This window comes from Montipora capricornis, chromosome 9, assembly GCF_036669925.1.
Source record: "Montipora capricornis isolate CH-2021 chromosome 9, ASM3666992v2, whole genome shotgun sequence".
NCBI classification, from domain to species: Eukaryota; Metazoa; Cnidaria; class Anthozoa; order Scleractinia; family Acroporidae; genus Montipora; species Montipora capricornis.
In genome coordinates, this window is record NC_090891.1 from 34,055,610 (window position 1) to 34,075,609 (window position 20,000).

At 38.1% G+C, this 20,000-nt stretch overlaps 2 protein-coding genes and 1 pseudogene across 2 annotated transcripts in view; 2 read left to right on the forward strand and 1 right to left on the reverse strand.

The window, feature by feature from the left end:
- Positions 1-16,446, forward strand: part of LOC138016475 (calnexin-like) — a 34,853-nt gene extending 18,407 nt beyond the window's left edge. Inside the window, exons 9-19 of the mRNA XM_068863610.1 lie at positions 2,459-2,570; positions 4,154-4,266; positions 6,313-6,387; positions 6,679-6,782; positions 9,093-9,138; positions 9,458-9,580; positions 11,181-11,249; positions 11,359-11,406; positions 15,292-15,321; positions 15,620-15,690; positions 15,797-16,446. Coding sequence (XP_068719711.1) covers positions 2,459-2,570; positions 4,154-4,266; positions 6,313-6,387; positions 6,679-6,782; positions 9,093-9,138; positions 9,458-9,580; positions 11,181-11,249; positions 11,359-11,406; positions 15,292-15,321; positions 15,620-15,690; positions 15,797-15,830 — 825 coding nt within the window. The 3' untranslated portion in view covers positions 15,831-16,446. The remainder of the gene's footprint in view (positions 1-2,458; positions 2,571-4,153; positions 4,267-6,312; positions 6,388-6,678; positions 6,783-9,092; positions 9,139-9,457; positions 9,581-11,180; positions 11,250-11,358; positions 11,407-15,291; positions 15,322-15,619; positions 15,691-15,796) is intronic.
- LOC138016481 (uncharacterized) lies at positions 11,869-13,416 on the forward strand (annotated as a pseudogene).
- Positions 16,447-16,858: 412 nt separating the features above from the next.
- Positions 16,859-20,000, reverse strand: part of LOC138016476 (alpha-1,3-mannosyl-glycoprotein 4-beta-N-acetylglucosaminyltransferase B-like) — a 36,215-nt gene continuing 33,073 nt past the window's right edge. Inside the window, exon 13 of the mRNA XM_068863611.1 lies at positions 16,859-18,391. Coding sequence (XP_068719712.1) covers positions 18,362-18,391 — 30 coding nt within the window. The 3' untranslated portion in view covers positions 16,859-18,361. The remainder of the gene's footprint in view (positions 18,392-20,000) is intronic.

The window sequence follows — 20,000 nt, forward strand, 5'->3', positions numbered from 1 at the left end:
TGCTGACTATCGCAATGGAATTCTTATTGTTACTACAGTAACAGGTCACAGGATGACATGTCATTGAGAATTATTGAACAAAAACATTAGGGTGCCATTATAAAGGTGTATGAAAACAGTCAGTTTAAAAGGCACATTGACATTGTATAGATCGTTTTCACGTGACGTCATCATTTTCTAAAATCCAAAACTAAAGAGCCACGAAAGTTTTTATCCTCATCAGGCATAAGAGGCGGTAAATTTGTATCCATTTGCAATTTTAAAGCTCAATAGCGTGCTTCGTTTGGAAACCAGAGCATTTTGAATTTCTGAGTTATAGCGGTGCGTGACAAGAGGCGACGATCGAGTTTATTGAGAAAAATATATTTATCTCTTGGTTTTGAGCCTTTTTAGAATTTAAAACATTAGGAAAAGTGCTTAGGTAAATAGCTGTCTGTTCAGTACAGATGATCACTCACCTAGATAGCCAAAGTAACTAACAGATGTTGACACAATTTTCCGGCCGCCATATTGGTGCACCACAGATGTGCACCAACATGGCGTTTTCATACTGGGCTCTGTAAATTTCTGCGAAACATTTCGACGAATATCTGAAGTTTGGGGAAACGCACAGGCCTAAAACTTGGAGAAGTGACTTCTTCATTTATCTTCTACAACATCACGAATTCTTGACTTTTTCCACTGGATGGTTTTCGATTTATTTTTTTATTGCGTGACAGTGAAAACGATCTATTGGGAAAGCAGATAATCTTGATGAGTATCTGACAATGTAGGGTACACACTACTTTAATGTGATTATAACAGTGTTCATCCATGTTAATTATTACAAAAAGTGAATAGAATGGCGTAAACATGAAAGTGATCAGCACTAACAGGACTAAAGTCAAGATGGGTTTATTACATTAACACACACCTGCCCATAAGTATGACTTCCATTTTTGGTTTCATGAATTATTAATGAGGTTGAAAACTTGGCCAAGCGGCGAAGTGCCCTGGGCAAGCAAAATTTGAGAGTTACTTGCCCACCAGGAAAGGTGGAATTCAAATATTTTTTTAGCCCTGTAGGGTCGAGTTTTCAGTATAATTATTTTGGTCCCGCAAATGGGTGAAATCTTATTCATTTGACAAGGCATTTTTTAAAGAAATAATCTTTACCTTACAATGTAAGTTTCAAAAAAGTCAAAAGAGCTGATGATTATATTTCCACAGGAGATGAATTCCCAGACCTGTGATGTTGAGTGGCAATTAACGTTCACAAAAATATTGTCGTTTTCATCTAAGCGACGGGAAAACATGTTCTTTGAACTTGCGTTTGGCAGCCGTTAACATAAGCAAACTTTTGCGTGCGATAGTTTGACTGAACATATTTGAAGCATACTTTATCAGATCAAGGTTAATTTCTTAGAAAAAGTCTTTGTTATCCAGTCTTGCTGCCATTCTAGGAAAACTTGCATAAACATCCCTCAAACTTCAAAGGATTGAAGACAAAACTTGTCATGTTTTCAACCAGTTAGAGCATGTTTTCCTCGTGACGTGTCCACACTTAGGTGAAAATGACAGTAGTTGGTTTTGTTTAAGAGTTGCTAATGTTGTTTCTACAGAACATACATAAAACAATACACCAAGCGCTACGTTTGCTTGATAAAAATGTCTCTTATTTTACCGGCACTTAAAATATATTTCACGTTGTGCGTTTATATAAACTAAATTAATGCTACTGAGCTGTGTGCAGTTGTAAAAATATTTAACAATGACAATTTACTAGAAGTTGTTGAAATATAAATACATGTAAGTCAAAACTGTCTACTCCCTGTTCAAGCTTGGGACTTATGAATTGCTTTGTTTAACGTTCGAAAGAAAAACTAAAATCAAAGGACAAAATCTAATACCTGCACATGTTCACAAGGATGTTCATCTGGTTAAAGGTTCTAATGAGGTGGTAAGTTCGTGCTCTGAGCATCAAAGGAACCTGGTAACAAGATTGTTCTCCATGCCTTGTAACAGCAGGCATTCTTCAAGATGGCGAATACAGGGAAAGAGAAAACGGCAACAACACGAAGTGTATTTTCTGAAGCGTCCAGTTGATTTGACAACAATCTTTTGCCTGTCACGTCAAATTCCATGTGTGGTACTTAAAATACCTTTCCATGAAATGTTTTGTTGATGCTCATCTGACCACAAAATCAAATGCATGCTGATTCCCTCAATCGCAGTGATGACAAGGCCTACATTGCCTCCCCTCCCCTGACACATATTTTGTTCACCTCCCAGCTTAACCGGGGTCTTTCTCTGCAGTGACAAGGGTGGGAACGAGATTTGGTCCCAGGTCTTACAAGCCCCATGGTTTGCTCTGGGCTCCCTTGCCATGTGTCTTTTTTTTTTATACTGTACTATGTAATATATGTAGTGTGGCTAAATAAACTGAAATTTTTAGAAAACTTGTTGAATTGGCTTTCAGAAACCAGATGACTGGCTTGATGATGAGCCAGAATTTGTACCTGATCCTAATGGGGTAAAGCCTGATGACTGGGACCCAGAAGAGGATGGAGAATGGGAGGCTCCACAAATTGGTGAGTCTGTTGCTTCACGGACTTTTTTCATTCTGTATTGAATGGGATATGCTTTAGCAACCTTCAGGACTTTTTGAAGTTTCTTTTTGAGTTATGGTCAATGAAAGATAACCTCTACAAATGACCTACATGTTTTCTTCTATCCATCTTTTCCCTTAATCTTCATAGAAGACCTGCAGCCTAATGGTTAACAATGGATGTTTTTTCTCTTATCTACTCAATCCTACCTTACCCCCCTAATCCCCCTGCACTCTTAAACGTGAATCTTTGAGGCATGTGAGTTAGCCCCATCAATCTCTTGCTGTGATTTTTAACCCAGGGATTATAAATGGAGAATGGATAGCAAAGCCTAAGTGTGCAGAATAGATACCATTACATAAGAAGGATGATAAACAAAGGGATATAAACTATAGACCAATCACAGTGCTGCCATGCATGGATAAAGTTTAGGAGGTTTTGTTGGGGCACCAAGTTAGTGAGTTTATGCAACGGAAGTTCATTCATTCTTTATTCCCCTAAGGTTGATCTATAAACTAGAACTTTAAAACTTGCACGATGAGAGTTTTTGTTTTGCTTCTTGAACCTGTTGCCTTTATTTTATTGTTCCCATTGTCGCGTTTTTTTTACGTTGTGGTTGCTTGAACCCGCTAGTAGCATTGCCTGAAAACAATTCGTCTTACACGACAATTTCATTGAAAAACCGACTATGTTAGGGAAAACGCCCTACGAAAATGCCATTAGCGGACATTCGCAGGTAACCATAGAGGTTCAGTCAGTCTGAAATACCATACAGTTTAAAAGTCTTTTACAAGGCAAGTTACGTCTTATATGTTACTTTTGTCTCTGTAAGCAGCAGTGAATTTTGTTTTAGGCTACAACTAGATTGTGCAAAGCATTAAAGCAAACATTTCTTAGAAATGTACATAAGTTAAACTTAATTACAAGCATTGACGTTGTGGTGACTTAATTAAGGACCTGAAGCTGAACTTTTAACAATAAACTTTGTAAGTTAGTTTTTTCGTAGATTTGTTTTGAAATTTGAACATCTTCACATAGTTTAATGTTAAAACAAAAGTTAACTTTGAAGTTCTGCTTTAAATGTTGCATTTGAGATGAAACTGACTGTGGCTTGACATGTACACAGTGAAACTTAACTACAGTATCAGGAATAAACATTGGCACGGGAAGCCAAAGATTTATAAATAAACTTTGTCTGTAAGTTATGCTGTAAATGTTGTCTTGAGATGACAAAAACTTATTACCTGGTAACCTCTGTTTTCATGTCTTGATTTGATAGTTAAGCTTAATTGGTTTTAAATTTGTCCCCAATTAGTGCCAAGTGGCGCTAGAATGCTTAGACATCCTAATAAAGGTTATATATGTAATTCTATGTACAGCTGTATATGATGTGAGCATCATGGTAGTGTACTGGTATCAATCTAAAGTTTCACCTTGCTTAGCCAGATTGAATTATTGTTTGCATGACTAAAAATCGGTCAAAGTGAGCATGTGGCGGTCTATCAAACATAAACATTAATAATTTATTTCTTATTTTTCTTGGGTTTTTCTGTATTGTCTTCCAGCAAATCCAAAATGTGAGAAGGTTGGATGTGGTGAATGGAAGCCTCCTGTGATAGATAATCCTGCCTATAAAGGAAAGTGGTCAGCACCACTTATTGATAATCCTAATTACAAGGTTAAGTATGACACTAAATTAATAATTATATAATTATAATAATTATTTTAATCCAGCCTAAAATTTCATCAGATCATGTCAATTCATCTTCTGTGCTATTGATTTTTTTGGAGGTTATTTCTTTTTACTTTACAGAGGGTTCAATGTGATTTAACTTGTGCCCCATTCACACCAATTACACTGTAGACGTGTTTAATAAATTAATCTGGGTTAAAAAAAAAAAAAAAAAAGATAGGACGTATACTGGCTTTTACCAAGTTTTAATTTATATGCATTCATCAGTACTAAATTTGAAGTTGACAAAATCAGTACACATAGGTAATTTAACATGAAGGCAATTTGAAACCATATTTAACTTAACAGCTTTTCTTTTTTAATGTGTTTTTAAAGAGCCTTACTCACCCACTTTACATTGCATACCCGCATTACTTCAGTCGCCATTTTCAGGGTCCCTGAAACTCTGAATTCTGACTGTGTAAAGTAATCTTTTTCCATGGGATGTCATTATGGGCTATATAATTCTGTTTTCCACTGGAAAGTAACCTATGTTTATTAGAATTTCAGTTTCTATGATTATTTGTGTATGACTTGAATCACGAACAGCGAATCCGCCTTCCGATCGATAATTCTGTTCAAGCAATTATTGTTGTGCGTGTCTTCCGCTCAGGCTGGCGGCAATGAACAAAGAGGCAAGGCAAGCCTTCGGCAACATTTGAATACTGATCTCCATTACGACCAGTAAAAGCCTTTATCCATATCTGTTCATTTCATTTTCTCGCTGAGGAAGAAGAAATTGTGGAAGCAAGCTTGTGTCTGACATTTTATTCTTGGTCTGGAAAAGTTTAAAACTATAGAGGTCAGAAGGTCAGTTTGTGTTTACTTAGGGGAAGAAGAAATTGTTGTTGGATTCAACACCCATTTGAAGACTTGGTAAACTTGAAGAAGAAGACATTCTAGGAACGTAGAATGAGAGCATTTCATCTAATGCTACAACTGTGTATTGCACGTGCCACACTGAAACTATCTTTAGGCTACTTTATACTCGCTCATCGCCAACCGCTTGCATTATTTACCAAGTATCGCACAAGCAGCGCATTAAACTATCTTGCCTTATTGTTTCCATTGTGAACTGCTTGGGTATAAAATAAATATGGGTTGCTTGCTTATTAATTGAGGTCCAGTGAAAAGTTCAAACAACTAAATAAGCACCACGTGTAGAAACTGTATTTCCCTCTTGAATTCCCTGGAGATGTAGCTCCACACGTCATAGATAAGTGCTCATAATGGCAAGGTAATCTGCTGTTTTTCTGATTGAAATCCATTTAATTTCACAGGATAATCCTCCTTGAGCATCTTTGAAGTGTTTTTTTTTTATTTCCCTGACAAAATTGTTATAATTTTTCTCACGAGTGCAGAAATAGCTCAAACGATACTTGCCCATAATTATAACTATGGAAGTAGACACTCCAAATTCCTGGATAACAACAACAACAACAAAGGCGTGCAAAGTAGAGTGGGTGAGTAAGGCTCTTTAAGGTTTGGTGTGAATGAGGCATATTAGTTAACGAGGAGCAAACTTACTCAGTGCTTGGGGTAGCAGTTTTAGGTGTACATTCAAGCATTTCAGGCTTAAATTGCATTACTGTTCTGGGCGTGATTGCAGGGCGTTGTAGCATTCACTGGGTCAGTGGTATTCTGATGCAGCCTATGCATGTGCTGGTAGTACTGTGCTCAGTGTATGGGACATTTTTGTGCAGCTTGCTTCCCCTTTGTAATATTACTTGTTATCTACATGTAGGTTCTCCACTGTTCTTCCAGTTCTGTGGGATGGATGATAGGGCTGGGGCTGGGGCTGGCAGGTGGGGTTTGTGGCTGGGTTGTGGCTAGTGCAGACTGTTGGGTGTTCTACCAGCTTGGTTTTTGGGATTGATTGTTCCAGCCCTCATGTTCCTGGGCACCCTATGTTGTGCCACCTAGGTGTTAACATAGTGTTACATGATAAATAGTTGTCTTTGACAGTACTAAATGGAGAAAAATGTATTGCAGGGTATATGGAAGCCTAGGAAGATTGCTAACCCAGATTATTTTGAAGATAAGGAACCCTTTAAGATGACACCTATTGTAAGTTGGATTGCATGAATGTTATCCATTAATATTTTATTAATCATTTTCTAAACTTGTGCACTGGAATTTGCACTGAGTGCTTAGAGATGTTCTTTGGATGTCTTTTTTGGGGCATATGTTAATGTTTAGATGTTCTTGATTTGGATACTACCTATTTTGCCTTTAAGATTCATGTTTAATCCATTCACCCCTAAAGCAGCCCCCATTATGTCAAGTAAAATCTGTCCCTCTTAGGAGGGAATGGTTAAGTGAAGCATGAAGTGATTTTTAGTTGTTTGTTTGCTGTAGGCAGCTGTTGGTCTTGAACTCTGGTCTATGACTTCTGAAATATTGTTTGATAACTTTATTGTCACCAATGACAAGTATGTTGCTGACAAGTTTGCTGCTGATAGGTTAGTATACACAGTCTGTGTGCTCTCTATTGCCCTCTAAAGCTGCCTTTAAAAAGTGATGTCTTGATAATACAGCTAAGTGCACCTAACCTAAAAATATTTACTTTAACAAAAGTCAAATATCAAACATTTATTTACCTTTGCCTCTCTCATGTTACTTTTTAATTTACCTCATGAAGTATGTAAGAGAAAGATGATGGCAATCATTTGTCCCATGGCAGAGGCAGTGAGAGGCATGGGCCGATTCCTTCAATGATGTCAAAAACTCTTTTGCATTATAGTTTTGGAAGAACTTTGCAATGTAAATAAGTTCTTGATGTCATTGAAGGAAAGGAGCATAAGTTGAAATGTGAGGAAACAGTCAAAGCATTTATCACCCGGATTAAAATGAAGTGCTGAACGCTATGGTTGGCGATTGGTTCGCAGAAGCCATAGCAGAAGCAAGGTACGTTGATCAAGTACTCGATTCTGATGATCCAGAATCCAAATTTGGCTGAATTATCCACGAATTATGCCTGCAGACAGACTTAAGAGTCTTAGAAAAAAGAACGACAATTTACAAGCACAATTGGAGAAGCTACAGTCTGAGTTTACAAGCCTAGAGTCTTCCCTTGCTGACAGAGAAACAAACCTAGAGTGAGAGTAATGGCAGTCCATCAACGGACATTGAAACAGCCAAATGTGTTGAGTTTCATAATTCCTGTTATGATGGCCTGACTGCATGCCTTCCGCAAAGAAGCTAAAATAGAGATTCAAGGTTTTAGCAAAAGACTGGATGTTTTAGCAGAGCGAGTGGGTGATTTAGCCAAAGCTATTGATGCCATTGACGGCTATAGCTACATGTACCAGTACAACGTGAAAATAATTTGGATTCCTGAAGTGCAACCTCACGAGTCTGCTACGGCAACCTCCACTCTGTGTCAAGTGGTTTGAAGTTACAAATGTATGGGAGTAGAAATTTCTTTGCAAGACATTGATATTGCCCATCACACACCAACAAGAAGTGCCACTTCAGCCCCTATGCCCATTATTTGTAAGTTCTCGAAGTTTAAAAAGACTTGAAAAAGAACAAAATTAATCATGAATCACTGTAAAGAAGTCAGTAAAGTCTCTCCAAATTCTCTTGGATTATCAGAAGACACGTCTTTATATATAAATGCTAGATGTAGAAGTTTGGTGCGATTCCTGATCTTGACTGGGCAAGAGTCTGCCAACTTTCTGAGGAAGACAGTAAACTGTTTCACTTACTGTAACAGTAACTGGCTTCACTTAATTGAGTGAAGCCGTGTTATACGATCACTTAATTGACTCCAAAGACTTGAAGAAATTGCTAATTGACGCAAAGAAGTTTCAGGAACGTCACCATTACAGTTACTGCTGGGTGAAGAACTTTACTGTCTTCCTCAGAACATTGGCAGACTCTTGCCCAGTCAAGATCAGGAATCACACCGAACTTCTACATCTACATGTAGCTGAACAGGAAAGCTATGCAAGCTAAAGTATATTTATTTATTTGAATCGTCAAATGAATGTAAATGTTCTGTGAACGTTGATCAAAGGTGATTCTGGTTTGTTATCTTTACGCTTCAGTTATTTGCTTGGATAATATAAATGATTTCTTTCGGTGCTGTCTCATATGAATTATCTCACGGCCCTTAAAATAAATTATGATACTGATCGTTTTAGTAATCTCTCATTTAATACTTTTGAACAACCCAAGATTTCAGAGTCTTATATCATATAATTTATATATCTTGGCCCAGATCGAAACTTTGCCTTTTGTCCCACTTCCAGCAATTATTTACCGGTAGTTGAAGACGAACAACAAACTAAACATTCCAACCCAAATTTTTCTTGACTTCATCTAAATGCCCATAGTCTGATAAACAGACTCAAATTGTTACTGGAGCATCTGCAAAGACCATTTTCTGCCATAATCCATTGGAGTATCTGAGATTTAGCTGAGTGATCTTTCAGCTGATCAAGTTAACATTGCGGGATAAACGTTGATTTGATTTGATTTGATTTGACCTCTCACTAGCTCTGAGCCATGGGACAAATGAATGCTTATTTTGTTACTCTCTTGTACCTTGTTAAGCCTACTTAATGTAAAAATCTAGAGGAGCAAAGGTAAAATGTATTTTAACCTTTAGCTTTGCAGAAGAAAATACTTTGAGGTTAGGTGCACTTCAATGATAAATTACGGTATTGTTGAACTTGTGCCAAATTGAAAGCTCTGTACATTTAACTGGCAGTGAAATATAAGCTGAGGCACATGTGTTTACAAAAGGTTTTATTCTTCCATTCCAGTTGGGTAAAGAAGAATGTCAAAGAAACATATGGTGGAGATGATGAGGTAAGTGATTATCTCCTAGCTGTTGAAGATACCTCTTTAGCTTGTACCGAATTTCTTTTGTTTTTTCACGTTCATAAGATGACATTTGAAAGAAACTGTTCCCTGTAGTAACAGATCATGTGGTCTGAAATGGGAAAACCAAACGTAGAAGCTAAAGAGGTCCATTTCCTATTGTGTTTATGTTGCTGATTGACCAACAAGATACCAAACAGGATAAAAATGTTGTCCAAACACTGAAATTCAATCAGCCTAATGCTGCAGTGGCACCATGATACTTACTTTGAGGCTTGTTTCCAATTTTTTTTTTTTTTGGTTGCAGGGTGGAATCGTTAGTAACCTGCTTGAAGCGACCAGTGAGAGACCATGGTTATGGGTGCTGTTTGTTATTGTTGTTATTTTACCGTTTGTTTTAATTGCTGCGTGCTGTTTCCCCGGAAGCAAGGTGAATATGCATTTAATATCTGATTATTGTTAACGAATTGTAGGCACCTTTTCGTCTCCTGGTGTCGGGTTTGTTACTTAGCTGGTTGGAAGCTGGTTACAGCTCCAAACGGGATGATCTTTTAAACTTTCATTTCATTCTATTCCACAGTTCAAATATATGACACTAGATATTCTAACCCTTGACAAGAAAGTTGACCATTATGTTGACCAATGTGGTGGTTGGACTGGATTCATCACCATGACTGATGGAGCTTAATTTTAGTGAACACATAAATATCACGTGTAAAAAAAAGCCCGTCAGAGGATTGGCGTACTGATGAGACTAAAAAATTTAGTGCCTACGGCTGCAATACTTCCCTATCTTACTTACTGCCACCTTACATGGCATTTCTGCAGAGCAAGTGATAAGAGAAAACTCTCAGCGTGTTCAGGAGAGGGGTCTGCGTGCAGTCTTTAGGGATGGTCAATTCACGTATGAGAACTGAGCTGCTGAGCAAGGCTAAATTAACTACACTGTACGAAAGGAGGCTTCAAGATATAGCATGCTTGATGTACAAAGTGAAGCATGGCATGTGTCCTCAGGGTATTAGAGATCTGTTTTTAATGAACAGCACTGGGTACAACTTTAGAGGGGCTGATTTTCATGTGCCCAGATTTCATTTGGTAACATATGGGAAAGAAATCAAGTGAAGCTATGATCTTTGCAGTTATGAGCGCAATTTTTGCAATTGCGTAGAGAAGCCTGAAAAAAATTGCGTAGAGAGCCCCGTTGAAGTCCTGAATTTTCAGGCTTCTCTACGCAATTGCAAAAATTGCGCTCATAACTGCGAAGATCATAGCTTCACTTGATTTCATATCCGCAGTTCATATATGATTCATTTCATATACCATTTCATCATATGGGAAACATTCATTGAGATATATAGGACCAAAATTGTGGAATAGCTTGTCTAGTAATCTTAAAAATCTGCCATCCTTAAAATCATTTAAACGACAGATTCGTCTTGTCAATCTCTCGCTTAAACTACAATCGGACTGTGAGAACTGCGTATTATGTAGTAACTGACACACATTGACCAAATTGTTTTATCGATTTACCGGTATTTACGTGCTATAATATACCTAAGTTAATTTAAATCATTGCACTTTCTTATTGTAAATAGCTATATCATTTTCTTGTGAATTGCTGTATTAATTAATTAATTAATTTTGTAGGTTACCTATCTAGGTTAACTCTTGACAGCTGTAAACCTAAGATGATCTTATCTTAGTGTCCCCAATTAGTAGAAGGATTCATTTTACCCTCGGCTAAATATTTTACTTTGACACTGTAATTAAGTCATGATGATGATGATCCGTCCCAAGTGGTCCTCTTGCTTGGAATATGAACTCTGGTAATCAGACTTGAATTCAGTGACTACTTTTTGTAAGGACTGTGCAATCTCTTAGAAATTTTTGATGACCTCGTCATAGTGTCAATGCTTGGGTTTACAAATCCATGCATGGTTTAAATGAGTAAAATGAATGTGCATACCATCAAGTTTATAGTGTGAGGTTAATTATTTTGTTCAACATTGCTATTTATCTCTTGTGAAAAGAATGATTCTGCTGCAAAAAAGAAGAAGACTGATGAGCCAACTGAGGATGTTATTCCTGAAGAAGACAAGGTACATTTTAAGAATTATGGATTGCTGTACACAGGATTGTGGATTATTGCTTAGATTCCTTCCAAGGTACAGTGTACATGGGCTTAATCAACTTCTTTCTTAATTAAAGACTGAAGAAACAAAAGAAGAGGAAACACCTGCAGAAGGAGGTGAAGAGGTAGGTATTTTAAGGAAAGGAATGAGATTCAATGAAATTAGGGGTGGGTGGGGGTGGGTTTGAAATTTTCAGCAATGCAATGGAAATAAAATGACCCTCCCTTGGTAAGGGATCAAAGTATCCGTACTAGTGTCATGGCGACCGGTCGAGCATTATACAATACATACTTAATTGACCGCTCCCCATAGGGGCTTTTCAGGGCCAATGAAACACAACGAAATGACAGAACAGAACAACAACAACTGTTAAGAATCCCAACTGGCTGGAGGCAAACCTGTTGGCTATTTACAAGTGCGGCTGGGAAGTTGAACCAGGGACTACCAGGATCAAATTCAACGAGTGGTCAGAGCGGGTCTCGAACCCGGGATCTCCGGATCTCAAGGCAAGCGCCCTAACCACTGGGCCACACTGCCTCCGACTAGCATTGCCGAGCATTGCCGAGCATTGCCGAGCATTGCCGAGCTCGCTGAAGTATTTTGTGTTCTCGCTCATAGTGGCTTTAATGATATGAGAGAAAGTCGAATTACAACTACACGGACCAGCCCATTTGGGAAAAAACGAGGAAGGACAAGAACGTCTTGCCGCTTTAATACCATTGAAGATGAGCTTGAGCTTGATAAGTCGAGCGGGTCGCAGCAAAATATATTTATCGTCCAAAATTCCTTACACAGCGAAGGACACGAGGACCTTTCAGCTTAGCCGAATTATCTTAGGTGGCGATGTACATACAAATCCAGGGCCTTCAAGTAAGAGAATGCCAAAAAACCCGTGTAACGAGTGCGAGAAAACTGTTCAGTCAAACCAAGAGGCCTTGTCTGTTCATTGTAACACTTGGTTGCATGTTAAATGTTTACGCCTAAGAAAGGCTGAATTCAAGTGGTACAAGGTTTGCACCGAAATACAATGGACCTGCTCTCTATGCTCGCTTCCATTTAGTCAAGAAGAATGCCTGACAAATTGTCTACAAGAAGAATTTATTTCGATAAATAACAGTGTGGAGGAAGATGATTATGCAAATAACAATGCTGGCGAAGCAGTTTATGCAAATGCATTGGACGCAATGAAACCCTGCATAGGGGAATCTCATGGGAGACTAATCGTTGAGGAAAGGAAAAGGAATTCAAGCGGAGCCCTTATTGTTCATCTAAACATCAATAGTATACAACATAAATTTGAAGAACTAAAAATATTGAACAATTTCTTAAGAGCACATATTATAGTAATATCTGAAACAAAAGTGGATAGTTCCTATCCCAACAGTCAATTTAACCTCCCAGGATACCACATGTATAGAAAAGACAGGAAAAAGGGTGGAGGCAGACTGTTAGCATACTTCTCTTCAGCTCTGCCTTCTAAGAAGCAGGCCCTGCCAAAGACCTACAAGACTCTCGAGGCAATTGCTGTCGAGGTGAAGATAGGAAGCAATGATCTGTTACATGTAGTTCTGTCAATCTACAGGCCCCCAAAACAGAAAAGGAAGGGAAATGAGTCCAGCCTCCAGGATCTTAAAAGTGTTGAGGAGGAGCTTAACCACATCTGTCAGTGGGCGTGCTTCCAAAAGCAGTCTGTCGTCATTTTAGGTGACCTTAATCTGGACAGATTGAAACGTGCTGAGGGGAAACTTCTGAAGGACTTGTAAGAAGTCAATAATCTACAGTGCATGATAACTGAACCCACTCGAGTTACAGCTCACTCGGAGTCACTTTTGGATGTTACTTTAACCAACAATCCTGATCTGTTCAAGAAATGTGGGGTTTATCAGCTAGAAATGAGTGACCACCATATGGTGTTTGGAGAAATGATGGAGAAAGTCCACAAACACAAGACTCGCACTACTACTTTCCGGCAGACAAAAAGTACTGATTTCGAATAGCTTAAGGACGGTGCCTACTAATTTAAGATATTTTTTCCCCGGTGTGTGATTATGCAAACGTAGATCTTAACAAGTGTTATTGAAATCCAAAAGGAAAATTGGGGGTAACCACGCATTTTTCAAAGATAATTCATGAATAATATTTGTAAAAAGCTTTAAAATACAAAGCCATTCACTCATTCTAAAAAAGTTGGATGCCTACGGTTTTCGTAGCAGTTCACTTGAACTGATTAGACCATTTTTTGATAGCAGGTTAAACAGAGTAAAAATAAACGGCCACGAGTGAATGGAGAATTATGGAGCGTGGTTGTCCTCAGGGATCGTCATTTGGCCCTCTCCTCTGGAACATGTTCCAAAATGATATGGCATTTCATATCCCTGACTCAAACCTTACACTCTATGCTGATGACCACCAATTATATGATTGTGACAGGAAAAACCTATGAAGAAGTTGAATCAACTCTAGTGACTCAGGGCCAACAAGCATTGTTATGGTATAGGAACAACTTCCTCTTGGCAAATCCAGATAAGTTTCAGTCTCTTGCGATTAACCCAAGAAACATAGATGAAGATAAGAAGGGCAGCCTTCTCACCATCGCCAACGACGAGATCATGAAAACTGAACAAATCAAGCTACTAGGAGTAAATAGAGAGGAGAACCTTAACTTTACACAACACATTAGCGAAATATGCACGAAAGCCAGCCAGAAAGTAGGCGTCCTCATGTGCTTGCACAATCTAATACCATGCCAAGCTAAGCTCATACTGTATAAAAGAGCTGTAATGCCACATATAACATATTGTCATTTAGTCTGGAGCTTTTGCAAATCTTCAGATGGGCGGAAAATCGAACGCATCCAAGAGCGAGCCCTGCATGCAGTCTTCAAAACAACAACAGAGACATACGAGGAACTTCTTAAGCGTGCTAAGTTACCTATGCTTCATAATAGATGCTTACAGGACATAGCAATACTAATGTATAAAGTAAAGAACGATCTAGTACCTAGCTACATATCTGAGATATTTACTAGAAAGGGTACTCGTTATAACCTTAGGAATAGTGACTTTGAAATACCATGATTTAATACTAGACGCTATGGTAAACACACACTTAGGTATCAAGGACCATATAAAAATTATCTGGTCCAAATTAGAAAATTGTATGCGTGAACTACCAAACCTTAGCATCTTTAAAACTAATATCCATAGAGTTGACCTGGCCAGCCTAGTGGAAGACAGTGGCAACTGCTGCAATCTTTGCAGCACGTGATTTTTTAAAATTATCTGTATTGTACGAGCATTTTTTATGTTATCTAAATATTTTTTAAATTTTAAGTGTTAATGCATAGTTTATCAGCTATATTGTTACTTATTATGATACTGTACATAGTTTCTATTTATTTTGTAATAGTAGGTGTCCCCAATTAGCTCTATGAGCTAAATACATTGACACGGTAATAAAGATTTTATTATTATTATTATTATTATCATTATTATTATTATTATTATTATTATTATTATTATTATGTCTTGACCCTCCCCTGGAACCCATTCCCCCAGCCCACGATAAATAATGGCTTTAAATTTGCTATACATGTACAGTGGTACAAGAAAAATGGTCCAGTATTTCTAATAAAGCAAACCTAACATGCAAGTGATATCTCTGTTGGACAAACAGAACCAAAAATGCTGTTGGCAAAATAGGATGCACTGCATTCAAAACTTTCGATTGCTTGTCTTGTTTAAAGGCAGGAAATATTTTGTATGGCATTATTTTCATACATGGTTTGTATTAATTTTGTATTGTAACAACATTAAATTGATCACGATGTCTTAATTTCTTGTGACCCTCCCTTTTTTTGCTGTCTATTTGTTTTTGGAAGGGCTAAAAGTAACTGACCTGCCCATGTTCTCCACCCCCCACCACCTGCTGCTAAGTTCTGCCGAGTCACTCAGATCAAAATTTGAGATTAACAGCAAGGAATAAAACTTAACAATGTTTTGTGCTTTAGGAAAAAGAAAGAAATGAGGATGAAGAAAAGGTAAGGGAAAGTGCACATTTGTGGAATAAACTCTTCCTGCTTTTTAATATTATTTTATTGTATGCAATGTTCTTCCATTCATAATGTCATTTGCTTGTGTTGTAAATTACTAGTTTTGCCTGTCTGCAGGGTGCTACTGGCATTTTTTTGGAATTTCGGTGGCCTTGTTGACAACATAGTCTGAAGCATTGGGAACTTTATGCCTCTACCATTAATATTGTGAACAATGTTTGAGTTCTTTGACATCCAAGAGAGTATAATTTATTACAATCATTATGGTTTCGTTGTGATACAATAGGAAGCAGAGGGGAAAGTTGAAGAACCTGTGGGAAAAGATGAGGTGGATGAAGAAGACAACTCTGGGAGTGGGTCAGTAGAAGATTGCCGACTGAATTTGCCTACAGTAGTTCTCACAGTACTGTTCACCTAATCACTAGTGAATATTGATCATTATTTTGGATTATTTAACCTACAGGATGAGGACAAGAGGAAAAGCAAGGAAGGAGTAATCACTTGGCTGGGCATGGATTTTAAAATACTACAGCATAACTCTAATGTGATTGGCTCTTTTCTGCTTGCTATAGTGTTGACATTTTTTGTATTGTTTATATGGCAGCTGATGCAGGCTAAACACATCAGAATTCTGAAGCACTGAGCAGAAAAAAAAGCCAGTGTCTCCAACATAAGCTTCTTTTGCTTGAGGTGTGAACCACTTGCAACCAGGATTTGCTTTGTAGGAGTGCAAAGATGCTCTCTACATGTCAATGACCAATAGTCAATTTTTGTGCAATTTAGAGGCCGTCACTCCCCAGTCTCACAATCATTGCAGGAAACAGCTTGGTCATAAGCTGTTGCAAAAACATCGCTGGAGGGTAACAAAGGGGAAACCATTTTTTGCACTTTTAGGTATTCAGAGGCTGATAAAATTTTAAATGGTTCGATGTAATTCTTGTTTCCAGATTTTTTTTGTTTTCTCTTTCCATTTCAAGCGTAATTGTCAATGACAATACTGATTCTCTTGAGCAGAACTGAAGGTTGTTTTCTGTTCTGTGCATTAGAGCCGTTGTAATTTTCCATTATTTTGTCACTTAAATAAACATTTTCTTTTGTGCTTGGTCTCAGAAACCGTTTGGATCTTTTTTGAAGGGTACACTATAAACCACTCCATAAGCCAGGGACAGACCTATGTAATCACTTTCCCTTGGAGTTACCATGTGTACTGTAATGGTTGACAATATTGATTATTTTGGCTGGTATCTTTTTCAATATGAAACCTCTCGCATAAAGTTCTGGGCAAAGGGGATTTTATTCTGCTCATTTTGATACTTTTCATCACACCTAAGAAAACCAACTGGAAGGAGTCAACCAATAAATGGTTATTTACAATGCAGGATTGGAACCCATAACATCTGCAAGTGACTATTATTATTAATCTAGCACTTGGGCGTCTGGTCCACACAGCCACCACTTAATAATAATCCCACTGACGAGTAAAATCGTCTGGCATTAGACAGAGTAAAATACTAAGTCTGGCCGGTTTGGATGTCAAAGGGTTTTTTATTAAATATGCAATATTATATTAATACCTTGTCTACCTTCATGGACAACTCGTGAAAGAAACAATACAAATGTATCGTTACTTTACAATGTTCATTTAAAGAATTTTTTTTTTATTCACCCAGTTTCACTTACATTTAATGATTTCAAAATGGTCATATTTTGTGGCTATGTACATGTAGATTTTGATGGCCATACTATAATTTATATCTCTTTTCCCAAGCAAGTTAAAGGGCTGTAGTATGAAATATGGCCTGCTAAATTGGATAGTGTCTCTACCTTTGCAGGCCTATGCCTCACCCCAGCTTGGCCGTGGGACAAACCCCTTCTAGTTTTCTTAAATCTGGAGTTTTGAAAACAGCAGAATACTTTTGCGATGGGTGAATGCATTTATCTCAACAGAGAAAAGTATCTGACATTGCATGGGAGTAATTAAAATTCCCTTCTACAAGAGTTAAAGTTAGGCTTAACCCTAACCCTACCAGTTTTGTAAGATTGCCTCTGACTTTTTCAGACTCCAGTTAGAAACCAAGGCTAAGCCCTTTTACACTGTACATGTGCTTCTGCTTTAAAGGTAATCATTATGTCTGCAGTGTGAACAACGTAAGGATTTGCTAAAAAAGGTTGAGTGATGGGACTTTGAATCTCACGTGCATCAAGTCCTAACTCCGAAATTGACACCAGTATAATTATGTTCTTACAAAAAAGGAACCAATCAGTAAATTGTTACTACTAAGAAACTAAAACTAACCCTTAAAATTTCGTTGCCCAGTTTCGAACGAGAAAAGGAATGCTGCTGGCATTGGTGGTATGAAATCTCCTTCCCCAGTTGCCTCAATTTTTCTGGTTTTAACATGTATATTGCTTGTTCCGTTGATTAAAAAATAGCAGAAACCATCCCTCCTTAAATAACTGTACTATTTTAAAGTGCTACCTATGCTCAAAAAATCATTCTTTTTTTCTTCATATTTTGAGCTTTGATTTTTATCAAAGGCTGTTCATTTGGAGTGTAAGGTTTGGATTTCACGGTCTGCCATTAATCAGGTTCAAAACTGACCGATAGGACCTTAGAGGGTTGGATCTGAGGAAAAGTGACGTCATTTACTCACTACCTTAAGATTTTAGCATCTAAACGCAACTTATTATATATGCAAAACACAAGTTGAAAAATCTGAAAGCCCGAAACTCCTGTGCTGCACATTAAATTCAGCCGCATACACACGCATTGCATTCTTAAACCAGTGAGTCTTTGACGTCCTTTTCTCCTTGACCCAGGTCTCTGAAGATTTTAAAGTTAGTAATGGCAGACCAATAGATAACAAAATTCAAGTTAAAATAAACAGGTGTCAGAACTTAAAACTTGGGTCACTTAGGGTTAGGGTTAGTTAACAGTTGAAATCCAAAGAAAAAGAAGAATTATTTTTTGGTCGTAGTAGCACTTTAAGCTTGAAATTCTTGTAAAATACACGTTTTTCCACATTTGTCATCTGCTTTTTCCAGCAATGATATGTATCTAGGAAACAAACAAAACATTCCACATGTTCAGATGAGACTTCTTAAGAACATACTGTAAACAGCCTATTAATACTTCTAATCCATTATTAGTTTAAGAAGCCATGCATGATACCCTCTAAAAATCAGCTTGAAAGTGGGAAGGCCTATTAATTTTTCTTGTTATGACACAAAAAGGTATTGCAATCCTCCAATAGTTCTGTTTATGAGAGAGACAGCAATGTAATGTGGTATTGTCTCAGTTCCTGGCCAATTAATGGGTGAAATTTGAAATGGGTTGCCTGTACTATATCTTGAACCAAAGCGGAATCAACGACAACCTGTTGGCTGCCTGGAGCCAGGCGAATGCGTCTTTATTAAATATTTACACTGCTTATATATGAATAAATTAACATATGCTAATATGTCACACTACTTTCCCCGCAAAAAAAAAGCAAAGAAATACGAAACGGTTTTCTTTTTCTAAATACGAAATGGTTTTCTTAAAAAAAAAAGAATACACTCAGTCAATCACTAGAAATCTTTTCTTTTCACAAATTCAACCTAACCACTGGCTTTCGAATTCTACTGGAGCGTCTCAGAGTTCTCTATGCTACTTCAGGAGTACTTCCTGCCTCGGTTTCACCAGCAGCCGGTGAACTCCCAATTGCTACAGTGTTCTCATTCCCTGATGTCGGTGATGCTTTCGAGCTTTGATTTAGTGGAACGGGTCCACTTCGGCTGCCTTCACCAAACTGTGAGATTCCTTCTGGTCCTTCAATTCCTTCTACACCAGATTCGGTCTCCAACGCACTTTGAGATTCAGACTCTAACACACCTTGACATTCTAAAGAACAGTTCCCTTCTTCAAATGAGTCAACCAAATCAGCTGACCTTTCCTTATAACCAAGTGCCCCAATGAGATGATCTGCATGAACACGCCTTGTTGAACCGCCCACCTGGACCAAATACCACCGACTTCCATCCGCTTTCAAGACCACACCCGGACTCCACTTCACTATCTGCGACCCAAATCCTCTATCGGGGATACGCACTCGGACAGGCTCATTTACCCCATACGACCTCTCAACTTGCGATTTGTCATGGTAAAACTTCTGTTTCAACTGCTTACGCTCAACCACTTGCTCTAAACTGGGCTTTATCAAAGTCAACCTGGTTCGCAATTGCCTTTTTACCATCAATTCGGCTGGAGTTCGACCAGTTACACTGTGGGGTGTAGAACGGTACTTAATCAGGAAGTTGGCAAGCCTGTGCTTCATCGTCATGCCTCCAGTTCCCTGTAACACCTGTTTCTCCAAAGCACCTTTCACAATACGGACTGATCTTTCTGCCGCCCCATTTGAGGCAGGGTGATATGGAGGAACCAAGGTATGTCTGATTCCATTCTCTCTCATGAATCTCGCGAACTCATCTGACGTGAACTGCGGACCATTATCTGAAACTAGCTGTTCTGGGAGGCCATGCTCTGCAAATATGAGCCTCAATTCATCAATGGTGAGGTTGGTCGTGATCGATGTCATTGGCTTCACATCTATCCATTTCGAATGGCTGTCAACGAGAACCAGAAAATAATCTTTTCCTTTCTGACAAAAATCCACGTGCACCCTTTG